This window comes from Thamnophis elegans, chromosome 9 (genome assembly GCF_009769535.1).
Source record: "Thamnophis elegans isolate rThaEle1 chromosome 9, rThaEle1.pri, whole genome shotgun sequence".
NCBI lineage: Eukaryota > Metazoa > Chordata > Lepidosauria > Squamata > Colubridae > Thamnophis > Thamnophis elegans.
The window spans coordinates 75,295,222-75,314,715 of record NC_045549.1 but is presented as its reverse complement, the minus strand read 5'-3'; the positions used below and the strand labels follow the sequence as shown (position 1 = coordinate 75,314,715).

At 43.9% G+C, this 19,494-nt stretch overlaps 1 protein-coding gene across 1 annotated transcript in view; it reads right to left on the bottom strand.

Annotated features, from left to right (window-relative positions):
* The window catches only part of SEL1L3 (SEL1L family member 3), a 36,149-nt gene continuing 16,655 nt past the window's right edge, over positions 1 to 19,494 (bottom strand). The window contains exons 12-24 of the mRNA XM_032224273.1: positions 18,404 to 18,523; positions 17,712 to 17,852; positions 16,337 to 16,399; positions 14,169 to 14,345; positions 12,838 to 12,965; positions 11,533 to 11,616; positions 11,316 to 11,406; positions 10,506 to 10,590; positions 10,151 to 10,260; positions 7,198 to 7,325; positions 4,721 to 4,823; positions 4,568 to 4,640; positions 1 to 592 (exon numbers count right to left, since the gene is read on the bottom strand). Coding sequence (XP_032080164.1) covers positions 432 to 592; positions 4,568 to 4,640; positions 4,721 to 4,823; positions 7,198 to 7,325; positions 10,151 to 10,260; positions 10,506 to 10,590; positions 11,316 to 11,406; positions 11,533 to 11,616; positions 12,838 to 12,965; positions 14,169 to 14,345; positions 16,337 to 16,399; positions 17,712 to 17,852; positions 18,404 to 18,523 — 1,464 coding nt within the window. The 3' untranslated portion in view covers positions 1 to 431. The remainder of the gene's footprint in view (positions 593 to 4,567; positions 4,641 to 4,720; positions 4,824 to 7,197; positions 7,326 to 10,150; positions 10,261 to 10,505; positions 10,591 to 11,315; positions 11,407 to 11,532; positions 11,617 to 12,837; positions 12,966 to 14,168; positions 14,346 to 16,336; positions 16,400 to 17,711; positions 17,853 to 18,403; positions 18,524 to 19,494) is intronic.

Below are 19,494 nucleotides of genomic sequence, written 5' to 3'. Positions count from 1 at the left end.
TAAAACAAATTAGAGTCTTTATCTGATCACCAACTGAAGACAGATGTAAACAATGAAGTCCTTTGTGCACCCAAGTTGAGGAGTAAGCAAGTGGGGAGGGGGCTTAGAAGAATGTCAAGTGGGGAGGGGGCTTAGAAGAATGTCCTCATCCTCATTCAAAAATTGGTTGGAAGTCATGGCAGTAGCACGTCCTTTTTAATCGTCATACGGAGGCGCGATAAAGTAAAAGTTAGAAAAGGTTCAACATGCTTTGCAACCATGATCTCCTTACTCATCCCCGCCACTTTACTTCCTCTCGATTTTGAAGGCTGTTGGCTTCTTGTAGGGTCACACCAGGCTCCCAAAATAGATCCAGAGAGCCAAAGGGAGATGTTTGCTACAGCTTTTTGAAAAAGGAAGATTGCTTGAAGAGAAATCTTCCTCCTCGCCTTTCAGCTTCTGGAAGAGGAATGTTGGGGGTTGATGGAATCCTCCTCAAAGCCATTTGGGTCAGGAGATGCTTCGCACTCTGCTGACCTCCTCTGATTTGGCTCCCCATCTCTAGGAAGAGGTCCTCCTTCAGCGACCGCTGAATTATCCAGACGAGCGACCGCTGCACAACACAACCAATAGAGGAATGAAATTAATTCTTTACTGTGGACGGTAACCACGAGTTCGAGAAAAGCTGTACGGGACAGAAGTCCTCGGCTTACAATTGTTTACTCACCGTCCAAAGTTACAACAGCATCGGAAAGGACTTGAGTTTTTCCCCTCACTTTAAAACCGTTCAGTGGTGAAATTCACATTGGTTTACTATCAGTTTTGTGGGCATGGTTTGGTGGGTGTGGTGTGGCTTGGTGGGCATGGCTTGGTGGGTGTGCCAGGGGAAGAATACTGCAGAATCTCCATTCCTTCCCCACTCCGGAGCCAGCCAGAGATGGCATTTGCTGGCTCTCCGAACTACTCAAAATTTCCGCTACCGGTTCTCCGAACTACTCAAAATTTCTGCTACCGGTTCTCCGTAACCTCAGAACCTGCTGGATTTCACCATCGTCGCAGAATCCCCTCCCACCCGGTTACATAATCAAAAGTTGGATCCCTCGCAACCGATTCGTATTTATGACGGTCGCAGAGCTGTAGAGCCGAGGTGGCGCAGTGGTTAAATGCAGCACTGCAGGCTACTTCAGCTGACTGCAGTTCTGCAGTTCGGCTGTTCAAATCTCACCGGCTCAGGGTTGACTCAGCCTTCCATCCTTCCGAGGTGGGTAAAATGAGGACCCAGATTGTGGGGGCGATATGCTGACTCTGTAAACCGCTTAGAGAGGGCTGAAAGCCCTATGAAGCGGTATATAAGTCTAACTGCTATTGCTATTGTAGGCCACAAAATTTCATTTTAACGTATGCGGATCAGGGCACCTTCAAAGTGACATTAAAGTTATTCTAGCTGTGAAATGTGAAATCAGCTTTAAAGAAAGTGAGCTCCTATCGACATCGATTTCGCAGGTAATCTTTAATCCTATCTTTTCGTTTTGTCTTATGAAGCCTTGTGTATCAAGTTTGTTGATGGATGGATGGATGGATTGACCGATTGGTGTTTCCTTTGTTGGTGAATTTTCAATCCTGTGGTTGTGGCCCATCAGTGGCCAGTGGAGCTGGAGGCAGAGTCGGACAGTGGGGAGGTTGGGGAGGAAGATGGACCAGTCCTGGCGTCTGGGGAAGGCTCGGAGGAGGGCTCTGTGTCAGAGGCAGAGAGGGGGCCAGGGCCCTCTGACAGTTATCAGCTGCCTTCAGAGTCAGACATCAGTGAGGCAGAAGAACAGCTGGAGCCTGTTCCCAGTGTGCGCATGCCCAGAGCTGCCAGGAGAAGGGAACAGCTAAGGAACAAGGGCATACTCGGGTGTAAAGGCACAGGTGGACAGTGAATGGCCCCTCCCATAGGGAATAAAGAGGAGCGAAAGGGGAGTGGAGTTTGCAGGAGACAATTAGTTCAATGCATTAGGGCAGTGGTTCCCAAACTTGGCAACTTTAAGACTTGTGGACTTCAACTCTCAGAATTCTCCAGCCAGCTCTGCTGGCTGGAGAATTCTGGGAGTTAAAGTCCACAAGTCTTAAAGTTGCCAAGTTTGGGAACCACTGCATTAGGCTGAAGATCTGTTCCTGATTTCTTGCCAAGTAATTGCTGCTACAGCATGGTGTTTAGAAGATATTGGCTTGGCAGATCTCCATAAAGCCCAATAAAGTTCTATAGTTGTGAAATCTCTCGGAAGAAGACTGTTGGCCGGGACTTTGCAGGAGAGGAATTCCCTTTAACCTAAATAAAAGGGGTTTTATCGGGACGAGGATTCGGCTTTGTGCTTTCGGGAAGCCTCGGTCAGAACCCCTGTCCTTCTTCTACAAGCCTCCCCCGACCACAACTTGACTAACCCACAGAATCCGACACCCTGTTAAATTTCACATCTACCCTGGGGAGCCATGAAAGATCCTGCCTGTGAACATTTCAACACTCTTGAGGAGTGAATTATCTGTGTCCCAACGGGGGGCTTCCTCCACAAGAGATAACTCTAACCTTACAGCTGTCAAGTTATCAGCACAACCCCGTGGTTATTCAGCTGCTCTCCAAAGGTGAAAGGACAAAGGGGAGGGGGGGGGAACCCTGTAGAGGAAATTATCTCGTCTCGCTACCCATTAGCTGCACTTGTTAATGATCTACCATTGATCTGACTCATTTTTTTTTAACCTAGTGGAATGTTTAAGTCTGCAAGTGCCTTAAAAGAACCGGCTCAAACCAGTTGGTGATCTCCTCGAGTCTTCAATGAACAGAGAAGTTTTAATAATCAGGGATAGATAGATAGATAGATAGATAGATAGATAGATAGATAGATAGAGAAAGAGAGAGAGAGAGAGAAAGAGAGAGAGAGAAAGACAGAAAGACAGACAGACACACACACACACAGAGAGAGAGAGAGAGAGAAAGAAAGAAAGAAAGAAAGAAAGAAAAAGAAGGAGACAGAGAGAGACAGAGACACAGAGAGAGAAAGAGGTAGAAAGGGAGAGACAGACAGACATGATAGATGGATGGATGGATGGATGGATGGATAGATAGATAGATAGATACAGAAAGAGAGAGAGAAAGATAGATAGAGAGAAAGAAACAGAGAGAAAGACAGACACAGAGAGAGACAGAGGGAAAGAGAGAGAGAAAGAGACAGACAGAGACAGAGAGAGAGAGAGAAAGAAAGAAAGAGACAGAGACACAGAGAAAGAGGCAGAAAGAGAGAGAGAGAGAGACAGACAGACAGATGATAGAAAGATGGATGGATAGATAGATAGATACAGAAAGAGAGAGAGAAAGATAGAGAGAAAGAAACAGAGAGAAAGACAGACACAGAGAGAGACAGAGGGAAAGAGAGAGAGAAAGAGACAGACAGAGACAGAGAGAGAGAGAGAAAGAAAGAAAGAGACAGAGACACAGAGAAAGAGGCAGAAAGAGAGAGACAGACAGACAGACAGACAGATGATAGAAAGATGGATGGATAGATAGATAGAAAGAGAGAGAGAGAAAGAGACACACAGAGAGAGAAAGAGGCAGAGAGAGAGAGAAAGACAGAGAGAGACAGACACAGAGATAGGGGGGAAGAGAGAGAGAGAGAAAGAAAGAAAGAGACAGAAAGAAACAGATACACAGAGAGAGAAAGAGGCAGAGAGAGAGAGAGAGTGAGAGAGACAGACAGACAGATAGATATACTCCCCGTAAAGTCTTTTGTCCTTTCAAGAGAGACATAATTTGCAGGACGGTGTAAAAAAAAAATTTTTTTTTTTTAAAAAAGGAGAATCACCTGACTCAGCAAGACAGAAAATAGGTGTTCCACCCCCTCCTCAAAAAACCCAGGAAGCTAATTTGAAGATGGACTTGCTTATTCGTGGCATATGCTCTTCTCTAACCAACAAGGGGGGGTGGGGTGGCTCAGTGGCTAAGACGCTGAGCTTGTCGATCAGAAAGGTCGGCAGTTGGGCAGGTTGAATCCCTAACGCCACATAACAGAGTGAGCTCCCGTTACTCAGCTTCTGCCAACCAAGCAGTTCGAAAGCACGTTAAAAAATGCAAGTAGAAAAATAGGGACCACCTTTGGTGGGAAGGGAACAGCATTCCGTGCGCCTTTGGCGTTGAGTCATGCCAGCTACATGACCACGGAGACATCTTCCGACAGCGCTAGCTCTTCGGCTTTGAAATGGAGATGAGCACTGCCCCCTGGAGTCAGGAACGATTAGCACATAGGGGGCTGTAAAGCACTGCAAAGTGGGATATAAGTTTAAATGCTATTGCTGTTGCCCTTCTTTCCTTCCTTCCTTCCTTCCTTCCTTCCCAGTGGTTAGAATGCAGTATTGCAGGCTAACTCTGCCGACTGCCAGCAGTTCGATCCTGACTGGCTCAAGGTTGACTCAGCCTTCTGTCCTTCCGAGGTTGGTAAAACAAGGACCCAGATTGTTGGGGGGCAAGAGGCGGATTCTGTAAACCGCTTAGACGGGGCTGCAAAGCACCGTGAAATGGGATATACGTTTAAATGCTATTGCTAATGTAAATAATTACCTGAAAGAGACCAGAAACGCCAAATGACGAAAGCAACCAACAAATAGGGAGAGAAACAGCCCAAATAGTAGATCTGCAACAAAGCAGAAGTTGGCATTAGAGCCACAAAATCTCCAGCATTTACTCCAAAGGGCAACGGAGGAGTATACTCACCGGGTCAGAATGGAAAATGTTGTTGGACCAAATCCTCAGTCGTAGGTAAAGCAAGGCTAGCGAGCATGGGTTGACAGAGTCTTGGTGGCTGTAATTCCAGCATCTGTGGAAGAACATTACGTAACGTATTAAAAAGTAAGTTCAATAATTTGTAAGATTTAGGCCTTATAGAATTCTTTATTAGCCAAGCGTCATTGCGACACACATGAGGAATGTGTGGTGGGATTCAGCCGGTTCGCACCACTTCGGGAGAACCGGTTGTTAACTTTCTGAGTAGTTTGGTGAACTGGTTGTTGGAGGAAATCATTCGGGCAGAGAACCGGTGGTTAAATTATTTGAATCCCACCACTGACCTCCATCTATCCATCATGTCGTACAGTTTCGAGGGCTGGTTTTCAAAACTATCCCTTAAAAAGTCACTGTTAAATATTTTGCTCCCATTCTTCCTTCAATTATACTCTTTATTATCCTCTAGCTCCCTCTAGTCTCCAATCCTCAAAGTCCCGTCAAAGTTTCTTTTTCACTTCAAACAAAACCAGCTCCCGTTTCCCAAAAGAGGCATTCTTCTAATTAATTTAAAATTAACATTCTAGCTCCACTTGGGAACATCTATTCATTGTCAACGGCCCGAAAATCTGTGATTCTAGGCACACGTCTGCTGTTTAATTTAAAGACTCATGTTTTCCCTAAATTTTAAAAATTGTATTTAAAATTCTTTTTTTTCCCCCCAAGAAAAGCCACTCGCCGAGGGATTGCAGTCATACTTGATGTTCTGGAGGATCGTAATATTCCCAAAGTAACAAATAAAATTCCAAATGGCTAAGGAGTGAGGTTTAATTTTTCTGTCCTTAAGAACAGAAGCCGAGGTGGCGCAGTGGTTAAATGCAGCACTGCAGGCTACTTCAGCTGACTGCAGTTCTGCAGTTCGGCTGTTCAAATCTCACCGGCTCAAGGTTGACTCAGCCTTCCATCCTTCCGAGGTGGGTAAAATGAGGACCCAGACTGTGGGGGCGATGTGCTGACTCTGTAAACCGCTTAGAGAGGGCTGGAAGCCCTATGAAGCGGTATATAAGTCTAACTGCTATTGCTATTGCTAAAGGCTGCATTAAGGACTGTGAGCGCATAGATGGTGGCTATCTCCCTTGATCGGCGCTATTTAAGGGGCTGCCCCAAAGAAGAGAGAGTCAAGCTATTCTCCAAAGCACCTGAAGGCAGGACAAGAAGCAATGGGTGGAAACTCATCAAGGAGAGAAGCAACTTAGAACTAAGGAGGAATTTCCTAACAGTGAGAACAATTATCTAATCCAGTGTTTCTCAACCTTGGCAACTTGAAGATGTCCAGACTTCAACTCCCAGAATTCCCCAGCCAGCATTCGCTGGCTGGGGAATTCTGGGAGTTGAAGTCCAGACATCTTCAAGTTGCCAAGGTTGAGAAACACTGATCTAATTGAAAAGCTTACCTTCAGAAGTTGTGGGGGCTTCCATCCCTGGAGGTTTTTAAGAAAAGACTGGACTGCCACCTAGTTGAAATGGCATAGGGCCTCCTCCTTGAGCAGGGGGTTGGACTAGAAGATCTCCAAGGTCCCTTCCAGCTCTATTCTGATTTGTTGAAATCGACTGCCAGCTGCTCAGGTCATCAGCTGACCGGAAAACATTAATTCTTGCAGCTTACTTACAAGAAGCACCCGTGCAGAGTACCTATGGGTTATCTCAAAGATTCTAATTGCAATTCGAGTCCGTGGTGGGCTCTTACCAATACGGATCTGTTTGGTAGCGGTATGGCGGCCTGGGTCTCTGGAGCAGGCAACGACCCAGGCCTGCCACGCCAGGGGTGAGTTTCTGCTGGCATTACTGCCAGTTCGGTCCGTGCATGATTTTGCATGTACAGAACATTTAAAAGCGTCAAAAAAAAAGATGTCACAGAGACCGGGGAACTGGTTCAGGGGCGTGGAGAGCATGCCGTCCCCTACCGGTTCGGAGACCCAGTCGCCGTTTCCACTACCAGTTCCTCCGAACCGATGCGAACTGGTAGGAACCCACATCTGTGCCACGCCCCTGAACTGTTTCCCCAGTCGCCTCCATCGCTGCGGCCATCTTGTTTTTCGGTTCTGTTCATGCGCAGAACAATTTCTATTGCAATGCACGAGTGAATGGCAGTCATGCCAGAACCCACCCCTGATTTGAGCTTCTGATCTTGAGCTTCTGAACTTGAAATGTTGCCCCGTTGCAAAACGGATGTTTTGGCTCAACATGGCTCTCAACCGGGAAGTGACAATTGTCCGCACTTTTGAACCAGAATTCACCTCGTCTCTAGTCCTGTTTCTTTCCGAGCGTTTGTGCAGAAGGAGAACTGAAGGCTTCATTCCCACAACTCACTTCTAACTCATGTTCCACAGACACCACTCTAAATGTTCAACTCTTGACTTCAGGATCTGTCAAAAAGAAAACAAAGGGGGGGGGGGGAAGAACAGGCCTACCTTTCATAAAGCTCTTGATGGAGGGGCATATTTCTGGAGTGGGCAGTGCTGTCGATTTCTAAACGATCTAAAAGGGAACTTGGGATAGAATAACCTTCTTCCAGAAGAAGAGCCAAATTAAAGAATCCCTGGAAGAGATAAAATGATGGTTAATTGGACTGTCTTGCTGGTAAGATTCCAATAGCATAGCATGGCATAGCATAGCATAGCATAGCAAAGAATGGAATGGAATGGAATAGGATAGGAGTAGAGTAGAGTAGAGTAGAGTAGAATAGAATAGAATAGAATAGAATAGAACAAAATATGGAAAGAATGGAATATGGAAAATAGAATAGAATAAGAATAGAATAGAATAAGAGAATAGAATAGAACAGAATATGGAAAGAATAGAATATGGAAGGAATAGACTAGAATAAGAATAGAATAGAATTGGAGTAGAGCAGAGCAGAGTAGTGTAGAGTAGAAGAGAACAAAATATGGAAAGAATAGAATATGGAAGGAATAGACTAGAATAAAAATAGAACAGAACACAACAGAATAGGAGCAGAGCAGAGCAGAGTAGAATAGAATAGAACAGAATATGGAAGGAATAGAAGAGAAGAGAATAGAATAAGAATAAGAATGGAATAGAATAGAATAGAAGTAGAGTAGAGCAGAGTAGAACAAGGAATGGAATAAGGAATAGAACATAACAGAATAGAATTAGATCTCATAGATTGGGCCTCCTCCGCATTCCATCGGCCAGCCAGTGCCGGCTGGCAACTACAAGGAGGAGGGCCTTCTCAGTAGTAGCCCCGACCCTTTGGAACGAGCTCCCCGTGGAGATTCGTACCCTCACCACCGTCCAGGCCTTCCGCACAGCCCTTAAGAACTGGCTAGCCCGTCAGGCCTGGGGACAAGGATAGCCACCCCTCCCGAATGATGAATGAATGTTGCTTATTATTTTTATTATATGTGTCTACGTCATTGTTTGTATTCCCTTTCCTGATTTTATGTGAGCCGCCCTGAGTCCCCTCAGGGAAAAGGGCGGCCTACAAATGTTAATAAACATTTAAACATTTAAACATTTAAACATATGAAATGGAATAAGGAATAGAATGGAATAGAACAGAATAGAAAGAGCTTAATTGGCCATGTGTGACACACAAGGAATTTGTCTCTGGTGCAGAAGCTCTCAGGGTTCATACAAACATCAAGCGATAAATCATGATCATAATCATAAAATACAAGCATTATTGTCTCTTTAATGACCCCTTGCAGGGTGGAGTCTGGGCAACTAAATGGAGCTGAGGGTTTCCTGGCCAGATGCTCTTCCTGTCACCAATGCGGAATTATATTCAGCAGATATAATTTCAGCGTGCCCGGAGAGAGAAACACCTGCCTCTACCTAGGATCGAACTCACGGCCTCCTGATCGCGAGGCGAGAGTTCCACCTCTAGGCCACTGCACCACTCCACCATAAAATACAATTGTCAGTTACTCTGAAGTAACGCTTCTACTCCGTTGCAACCCCCTACTCTGAAGTAACTCTTCCACTCGGGTGCAACCGCCTACACTGAAGTAACTCTTCTACGTGGATGCAGCCGATAAGGAGGGAGGCAATGATGACACTCAGTGGGGGGTGTGTGTGTGTGGCTGAGGGGGGCTGAGGGTCATGGGGATCGGTGCTAGTGATGAGGGCTGTCATCTGGGTGGATCTGTGGGTGGAGCTGGGCAGGGTAATGATATATATACGGCAACTTTGTTAGAACTGACTTGGATTCGCTTACCTTTGTATCATAGTCATTTAGTGCTGGTTATCACCTAATTCCTTAGATCGAGATAAAGTTTTTCACCAAACAAACTGGCTCTCTGTTTATTCTCAACGGGAACACGTTTTCAATGGGACAGTTTTGAGTCATGCAGTTGTGTTTTCTGCTGTCCTAACCACCGGTTGAAGCCCGTCCCTCTTCTCTTTAGTGGCTGTGCCAAACCAGAGTGTTACAGAGTCGTAACTCGGGAACTGGACTGAGTCCGGATTTGGGGTGCTTGTAAGAGGAGGGGAAGCTTGACTAGAGCCTGATGCCATTTTTGAAGGCTTCATGTTTGATAGGCTAACCGTCTGCTACTGTGGTGGCCTGGCAGGAGTCGGTGGAGCTGCCGCCAGACTCCAAAGGTGAGGGGTCTTATGAGTTGGCCTTGGAGGAGGTGGAGAACCCTGGACAGGGTGTTAGGGCTCGGCCGGAGCTGTTAGAGCTGCCGCCAGACTCCGACAGCACGGGGGCTGGTGGGTCGGCCTTGGAGAGGGTGGAGGACCCTGGATGGGGCGTCGACGCCACGCAGGGCGGGAGGAGACGTGGTGGCCACCGGATACCTGGGGAGCGTTGGATCAAGGGGAATGTTCCTGCAGGAATTTGGGAATCACGAAGGAGGAAACACAGGAGATGAGTGCGGGCCATCTTATGGACAATCCATTCCGACCGCATCCGGACCGTCAGACCCGGAGGAAGGGCCCTGCGGTGGGGGATAGTGTTGTGGCTCGGTAGGAGCCTTTGGAGCTGCTATCAGACTGACACAGAAATCTCCTGTGAGTGGTTTCAGGATGCTCACAGGAGAAGATAACAAGCAGCTGTGGCTCGTTAAGGCTCTCCTCCTGTGGATAAAAGACTGATGGTGCCACGCCTTAGTTGCAGAAGTCAACGTCGTTCCTTAGTTCCGTTCCGTTCCTGTTCTAGTTCGTGTTCATGATTCAAAGAAGCACTTGGATAAGTGATTTGCTTTATGTAAACCTGGTTTGCTGTGAGGGTTTGTTTTTGCATTTGCTGTTTAACTTCTTGCCAGAGAATTTATCTATGTTTATTTTGGGCTCGCAGCCAGCAAAAGCCGGGACTGATAAAGACATTCCTTTGCAAGCTGTGGGTGTGTGGCTGTCGTTTCTGAACGAGCAAAGAGGGGGGTCAAAACAGTTACCCACCTGGGCATCTCCCATCAGCGCTGCTCGTGCGTACATCCGGGCTGACATATTCAAATCCCTGGTCTGGTTCTGAGCACCATAGTAGTAAAAATCTCCTACTTTCAAGTAAGCTGTGGGAAGAAAGTCTTGCGTTAAAGCTTTGGAAGCGTGTTTTTCTTTGTTATATTTAATTTAATTTAGTTATGATTTAAATGTCGATGCCTAGAACTTCAGCATCAAAACCAAATGTTTTTAATCAGTTGCTGTTTCTTATTTAATTCTGGAGAACAAGCAAAAAAACCAAAAACCTAGAATATATTCCATGACTCCATAATACTCACAAGGCATTATTTTTTTAATCAGCTGTTATACATACCAAAAGAGGGAGCGGTGCTTTGAGAAATGGAGAAATTATAGTACTTCCGAGCACAGTCGGTGGAGAAGTATCGTTTTGTCAAGTTCTGGGAAGGATAATGGGAAAATAATGATTTTGGAGGAGGAGGAGGAGGAGAATGAGAAGAAAGAGAAGAGGAGGAGGAGGAAGAAGAGGAAAAGAAGAAAGAAAAGAAGGAGAGGAAAAGAAGGCGAAAGAGAAGATGAAAAGAAGAAGAGGAGGAGGAAGAAGAGGGGGAGGAAAGGAGAGAGGGGAGGAGGAAGAGAAGAGGAAAAGAAGGAAAAGAAGAGGAGGAGGAGAGAAGAGGAGGAGGAAGAGGAAAAGAAGCAAAAGAAGAAGAGGAAAAGGAAAAGAAGAAGAGAAGGAGGAGGAAGAGGAAGAGGAAGAAGAGAAGAGGAGGAGGAGGAAGAGGAAAAGAAGAAGGAGAAAGAGAAGATGAAAAGAAGAAGAGGAGGAGGAAGAAGAGGGGGAGGAAAGGAGAGAGGGGAGGAGGAAGAGAAGAGGAAAAGAAGGAAAAGAAGATGAGGAGGAGAGAAGAAGGAGGAGGAAGAGGAAAAGAAGCAAAAGAAGAAGCGGGAAAGGAAAAGAAGAAGAGGAGGAGGAGGAAGAGGAAGAAGAGAAGAGGAGGAGGAAGAAAATAAGAAGGAAAAGAAGAAAAAGAAGAGAAGGAGGAAGAAGGAGGCGGAGGAAGAAGAGGAGAAGGAGAAGAATGAAAGCAGCAGCACAGCAGTAGTAGTAGTAGTAGTAGTAGTAGTAGTAGTAGTAGTAGTAGTGGGGGAAAAAGATACTCACTGGCTTCTCTTCACAGATATGTGCTAAATTTGTCTGTGCCACCTCAATTCCTGTCTCCGCGGAAAGGATATAATACAGAAGAGCCTCATTCCTAAAATCAAAGAGAAGAGCAAAACAGCAACTCCCAATTAAACTAAAACAAAGAAGCTTCAAAAAATAATAATAAAATAACATAAAACACATTTTCCACAGTGGCAAAAATCCACCACAAACTTACCAAGAGAGCTCCAAGTAGGCTCTGAGTCCTTTCTGGATGACGTGGCCCAAGTAGCCATTCTTTTCTGCCACGTGTTTTGCCCAGCTGCCAAGGAAAGGAGGAATGTGAAAAGGAGAGAAAGGGAAGCACCATTTTGGCTGAATGGAGTCCGTCCTCCTTTAGCCTTGGATGCCCCAATGGGGAGGAGGGCATGGGAAAAGCACCTCTTAGGGGCAAGCAGGGCCTCTAGCTGGTGAGATGACGGACAGATGGACGGAAGGACGGATGGATCTATCAACTCTATCTATCTATCTATCTATCTATCTATCTATCTATCTATCTATCTATCTATCTATCTCTGTATCCATCTATCAATCATCTACCTACCTACCTATCATCTATCTGTCTGTAATCTATCTGTATCTATCTATCTATCATCCATCCATCTATCTATTTCTATCATCTATCATCTGTCTATCTTTTTCTTTCTATCTATCTATCATCTATCTTTTTCTGCCATCAATCTATCTATCATCAATTAATCTATCCATCTACCTACCTACCTACCTACCTACCTACATCTATCTATCTATCTATCTATCTATCTATCTATCTATCTATCTATCTTTCTATCTATCCATCCATCCATCCATCCATCCATCTATCATCTATCATCTATCATCTATCATCTATCTATCATCTATCTTATTCTACCTATCTTATCTATATCTATTTATCTATCTATCATCTATATTATCAATCTATCTATCATCCATCCATCTATCTATTTCTATCATCTATATCTATCTATCTTTTTCTATCTATTTCTATCTATCTATCATCTATCTTTTTCTGCCATCAATCTATTATCAATTAATCTATTCATCTACCTACCTACCTACCTACCTACCTACATCTATCTATCTATCTATCTATCTATCTATCTATCTATCTATCTATCTATCTATCTATCTATCTATCTATCTATCTATCATCCATCATCTATATCAAGGGTCGGCAACCTTAAATACTCAAAGAGCCATTTGGACCTGTTTTTCCACATTAAAAAAAAAACACCGGGAGCCTGGCTATTTCCTGAGCCACCGTTCCCCCCCCCCCCCCCCAAGATATCCTGGGCATTGCATAAAACACCCAATTCACACATCACTGGTAGCATCTATGCTAAAAACCGATCAACAAGCTCCGTATCTTAGCCACTGAGCAAATGCATCCCCTTAAATATAGCATACTAACCACCTAATACTGATTAGGGTCAACCAAGTAACATTTTTCTTTTGCAATCGTTTCTCCTTTCTCCTTACTCACAGCACTGCCTTTTCCGGATCCCGGGGAAAGCTTGGTAGATTTCCTGTAATGTAGAATTGGGCGCAGTGCAGAGTCCCTTCCATATGACCTTTCTCCGCGGCTTTGTAGAAATAGCCAGCAGCCGTAGTCTGCCAAAGGGAGAAAAATAAAAGACGTTGCAGAGGTAACTTCCATTCTACATTGCTTTAAAAAATCAAAATAGTTTACTAGCTCCCATGAAACACATTTACAATTTAAGTGCAGGTAGGTCCTCAAATCGCCACCATAATTGAGCCCAACAATTCTGCTGCTAAGTGGGAGATTTGTTAAGTGAATTTTGTCCCATTTTATGACTGCCGTAGTTAGTCACACGGTTGTTAAGTGAATCTGGCTTCCTGGTTGACTTTGCTTCTCAGAAGGGGAATAAATCTGTCCTAGGCTTCCCAAAATCCCAACAAAAGCCCTTTTTATGAAGCTAATATTCATTCATATCCAGGAAAGTCCTCGAAAACAGTCTTTCAAGGATGAATTGACAGCCACAGACCTCATCAGGCTTGGAGAGCTGCCAGGCCTATATCTTCCAAACGCAACACTGTACAAGAAAGTACTTGGCAAGGATTCTCTGAAAATCCCCAACAAATCTTCACACTAATGAAACAAACTAATTGTCTTCTGCAAACTCCACTCCAGAGGTGGTATTCAGAAGCTTCTGACCAGTTCTGGAGAACCGGTAGCGGAAATTTTGAGTAGTTCGGAGAACCGGTAAATACCACCTCTGGCTGGCCCCGCCCCCATCTATTCTCTGCCTCCCGAGTCCCAGCTGATCCGGAGGGAATGAGGAGTTTGCAGTATCCTTCCCCTGCCGCACCCACCAAGCCACGCCCACCAAGCCACGCCCACAGAACCAGTAGGAAAAAAACTTGAATCCCACCACTGCTCCTCTCCACTTTTGCTCCTCTTTATTCCCTATGGGAGGGGCCATTCATTGTCCACCTGTGCCTTTACTCCCGAGTTGGCCCTTGTCCTTTAGCTGTTCCCTTCTCCTGGCAGCTCTGCGCATGCGCACATCGGGAACAGGCTCCCGCTGTTCTTCTGCCTCACTGATCTCCATCTCTGATAACTGTCAGACGGCCTTGGCCCCCTCTCTGCCTCTGACGCAGAGCCCTCCTCAGAGCCTTCCCCAGACTCCAGGACTGGCCCATCTTCCTCCCCAACCTCCCCACTGTCCGAATCTGCTGCCAGCTCCTCTGGCAGGCCACAACAAAATCTCTGTCTCCAAGGAACCTGTCCTTGGTGCCCAAAAGGTTGGGTGACCGCTGGTTTATGGGACAATGCAAAGTTCCCTTACTTACCCGATTTCTACCCGTTGCTCCTGGATAGATTCCATCTAAATGCAAAACCCCGAGGTTGAAGGAGGCATCTGGGCTACCCATGGCTTCGGCTTTTAGCCAATATTTGGCTGCTTTGTCATAATCTCTTTTAAAGTTGTGATAATACCAGCCGAGGCCGTTGACTGCCTGGGGGAATCCCTATTGGGGAAGGGGGGGGGGAATCAAGAAAAGTTGTAATGATCTTTTGATGTAAAGATCAAAAAATCGGTTTTATGCAAGATGAGGATAATTTACTAAAACAATAGCAATAGCAGTTAGACTTATATACCGCTTCATAGGGCTTTCAGCCCTCTCTAAGCGGTTTACAGAGTCAGCATATTGCCCCCAACAACAATCCTGGTCCTCATTTCACCCACCTCGGAAGGATGGAAGGCTGAGTCAACCCTGAGCCGGTGAGATTTGAACCGCCGAACTGCAGCTAGCAGTCAGCTGAAGTAGCCTGCAGTGCTGCATTTAACCACTGCGCCACCTCGGCCACAAATTAGCGATCAAAGTCCAATGCATATAAAGAGACCATATACCGGTAATGCATTAATAGGAATGGATTCGGAAACAGAATTAGTTAAAGACTGTATGATAAAGTAGGCACAAAATTTTGAAGAACCAATAATGTTGGATACACGGGAAAAGATTTGGGTAAGAAATGTAAAATTTACACAAGCCCAAAATTTGAGAGAAAACTTTTATAAGATGTTTTATAGATGGCATTTAAATCCTAAAAAAAAACTGGCCTCTATGTATCCGAATTTACAACCTAAATGCTGGAGATGTGATTGTGCTGATGCCACATACTATCATATATGGTGGACTTGTAAAAAGGTTAAAGCATTTTGGATAAAAATATGGTGGATTATGCAAAATGTTCTTAAAAAAAGGATAAAGTTTACCCCTCCGTTATTTTTGTTAGGTATAATTACTGATTGTACAGTTATAGAGACTAACTTGATTTCGCATTTAATAACCGCAGCAAGACTGTTGGTGGCGCAATACTGGAAGAAGGAAGATTTGCCTACTATTCAAGAATGGACATTAAAAGTCACAAACTTAGCAGAGATGGCTAAAATATCAGCATATCTCAAGGACCATTCCAATGAGAGATATAAACCGGAGTGGAGAAGATGGATTGACTATACTCAAAATAAATATGGGACTAAGAAATTCCAGATAGTTTATGATTGAAGAAACAAGGAATGATATAATCTGTTTAGAGTTAGCCTAACGAAAGAGGAGTTAAAGCTCAAATGAAAGATGATACTAACTTTTTTAAAGTTTATTTTAGAATATTTTTGTTAAAGATTTATACCCTGTATTAGTTCTGGGAAGTCGGGGGGGGGAGGGGAGGTTGGAGGGGTTGGGTAGGGAGGGGAAGGGAAGTAAACATTTGTAAAAGTTTTTTTTTTCAAAATTTTCAATTAAAAAAAAAAAGAAGAGATGTAATGGACAAGCTGCCACCCAGGTTAGTAATTGCAACAAAACGAAATTGGATGGGGAGAAAAGCAAGGTGTTACACTCAGGCAGGAAAAAACTGATCTTGAGAAATGTGAGGGAAATAGATTATTAATTGTGGATCATTAACTAAGTGAAGTGTTTATGAAATTAAAATTAGAGGAAACACATTATCAATAGTCAAACAGAATAATAGATGGAATTGATAGGCTAAAATTTGATTAACTCGGAGAGGCAAATAATGGTACTGTTTATATATTAAGAAGAAATTAAAGTTCAGCTGGATAATGTGAAAATAAAATAAAAGACGATTGAACTGTGAAATGAAAACATGATGTTAAATGAATTATGTAAAGGTTTACTATATAAAATTAAACTCGGGGATATATATTGTTGATAGAAAAACAGAATAACAGATGGAAATGATACCTGAAATGTGAATAATTTGCAGAGGCGACTAACGACATTGTTTAAATTTTAAAAAGAAATTAAGGTTAAGCTGGAAAATATGAAACGAAAATAAGAAATAATGAAATGTCAAATGAAAATATGATGCAAAATGAATTATACGGAATAGAAGATGTAAGGAGGGGGGGGAAAAACAGGCAACGCTTTGTTCATAAAATACGTGAAATTATATTATAATAAGAAAATAAAACCTGATTCTTGTGAATAGATTCTACCTTTGACGAGGCTTTTTTCATCAGCTGGAAAGCCAGACGCCTGTTCCTCTTCACCCCTTGGCCCTCAAGAACGAGAAAATAGTACTAATTTATAAATAGCTTCAGCTTCGGGGGGGATTTTTTTTCATATAGGAAAGTGAGGGGAGCACTTTATCCGAAATTGACATCTTCTGTTTACAAAGGAAAAGGGGCGCTGAAAAAAAGCGACTTATGGCCCTTGTAGAACAATTTTACAATTTTATAATATATATTCCGGTCTCAGAATTATTGGAGAACATGTACACAGTTGCTGAAGGAATAAACGTGGCTAATTCCAGCAATTAATAGTGGGAAAGAATGCAGGAAGTGATATAAATAGATGGGCATCAACAGCTGTGGTTTTAGGAAAAATCTTCCTTCCTCCCTCCCTCCCCTTTTTCCTCCCTCCCTCTTACATCCTCATCTTTTCCTTCCTCCCTCTCTCCTTCCCTCTTTTTCTTTCCTACTATCCTCCCTCCCTCCCCCTTCTTCCCTCTTTTCCTTCTTCCCAGCCTTCCTCCTTTTCCCTCCCTCCTCCCTATTTTCCTCCCTTCTTTCCTTACTTCCTTCAATCCATCTTTCCTTTCTTATTTTCTTTCCTTCCTCTTGTATTTCCTTCCTCCCTCCCTCTTTTTCTTCTTTCCTTCCTCCCTCCCTCTTCTCCTCTTTTCCTTCCTTCCTCCCTTTTTTCCTCCCTCCCTTCCTTCTTTCCTCCCATCCTACATCCCGCTTTTTCTTCTTTCCTTCTATCCTTGCTCTCCATCCTTCCCTCTTTTCCTTCCTCCCTCTCTTTTCCCCTCTTCCTTTTTCCTCCCTAATTTCCTTCCTTCTTTCCTTACCCTTCAATCTTTCCTTTCTCCTTCTTTTCCTTTCTTCCTTATTTCCTTCCTTCCTCTTGTTTTTCCTTCCTTCCTCCCTCTTTTTCTTCTTTCCTTCCTTCCTCCCTCTTCTCCTCTTTTCCTTCCTTCCTCCCTCCCTTTTTTCCTCCCTCCCTTCCTTCATTCCTCCCATCCTACATCCCACTTTTTCTTCTTTCCTTCTATCCTTGCTCTCCATCCTTCCCTTTTTTCCTTCCTCCCTCCTTTTTCCCTCCTTCCTTTCTTCCTCCCTAATTTCCTTCCTTCTTTCCTTACCCTTCAATCTTTCCTTTCTCCTTCTTTTCCTTTCTCCTTCTTTTCCTTTCTTCCTTATTTCCTTCCTTCCTCTTGTTTTTACTTCCTTCCTTTCTTCTTCTTGTTTACCCTTCCTTCCTTCCTTTCCCTCCTTTCCACCTTCCCTATAATAACATAACACAGTTTAAAAAGAATAGGAAAACATCCTCCAAGGTATTCATTTTTTTTAAAAAAAAAACATTTACCTTGAACAGCACAATGGAATAGTCGAATAAAGAGACCGGGTCTTCATTTTCTAGAGCTCCCTTTGCATACCATTCCACAGCTTTCCTTAGGTTTTTTCCTACTCCTTGCTGGCCCCAAAAAAGCATCTGTCCCAGGCGTTGCTGAAGGAAGACAAAACAGGAATTTGTTAGCCCTGCAAAGATAGTTCAGAGAAAAATCCCCACCAGGAGCAGCTTAGCTCTATCTTTATTATAAGGTTAGATTCACAGAAGTGCAAAAGTCGAAATATTTCCCACCCTCCTTTTCCTTTTAATCTCTGGAAAAGTGAAAGTAAAGTTAAAGGTCCCCCTCGCACATCTGTGCTAGTCGTTCCTGACTCTAGGGGGCGGTGCTCATCTCCGTTTCAAAGCCGAAGAGCCAGCGCTGTCCGAAGACGTCTCCGTGGTCATGTGGCCGCCATGATTCAACGCAGAAGGCGCACGGAATGCTGTTCGCTTCCCACCAAAGGTGGTCCCTATTTTTCTACTTGCATTTTGCTTTTGAACTGCTAGGTTGGCAAAAGCTGGGACGAGTCACAGGAGCTCACTCCGTTATGCGGTGCTTGGGATTCGAACTGCCGAACTGCCAATCTTTCTGATCCGCAAGCTCAGCGTCTTAGCCACTGAGCCACCATATATCCCCCCTTTTTTTAAAGGAACGAGTTTGGTTTTACCTGCGCTGTGGAATCTCCTCTGACTGCTTCATGTTTCAACCACAGGAAAATATCCCCATTTTCTTTGGTCAAGGCTTTCAGTAACTCTTCATCCTGAAGTCTGATGGCTTCAACCAAGGCCTGAGACACAAAAAAGGAAGAGAGAGAGAAAAAACCGTAAACTCGTCAGGGCAAAATATGCTTCTTTCTACAGAAGTTGAAGCTACTCACTCTGCAAGCTCCAGAGGGAATGAGACCCAGGCCCCACACCAGAAGAGGAGTTGCCATCCTCTTCCAGGGCCCCTCTTTCTGATCTGGGTATTTGGATGAGAGGCTGTTTGGCAATTCCAAGACTTTAGGATAGGGAGAGGGAGGGAGGAGGGAGAGAGAAAGAGAGAGAAGAGAGAGGGGAGGGAGGGATGGAGAGAAAGAGTGAGAGAGAGGGAGGGAGGGAGAAAGAGGGGATACAACGAGAAAGAGAGAGAGAGGGATGGAGGGAGAGAAAGAAAGACAGGCAGATAGATGATAGATAGATAGATAGATAGATAGATAGAAAGACAGGTAGATAGATAGATAGATAGATAGATAGATAGATAGATAGATAGATAGATAGATAGATAGGATAGATGATAGATAAATAGAGATAGATAAATAGATATAGATCGATATAGATAAGATAGATAGAATAAGATAGATGATAGATAGATAGATAGATGATAGATAGATAGATAGATAGATAGATAGATAGATGGATGGATGGATGGATGGGTGGGTGGGTGGGTGGGTGGGTGGGTGGGTGGGTGGGTTGGTGGATGGATGGATGGATGGATGAATAGATAGATAATATAGATAGATAGAAAATATAGATGATAGATAGATATAGATAGATAATATCGATGATAGATATAGATAGAGAGATAGAGAGATGGATGGATGGATGGATGGATGGATGGATGGATGGATGGATGGATGGATGGATGGATGGATAGATAGGATAGATGATAGATAGATAAATAGATAAATAGAGATAGATAAATAGATATAGATCGATATAGATAAGATAGAATAAGATAGATGATAGATGATAGATAGATGATAGATAGATAGATAAT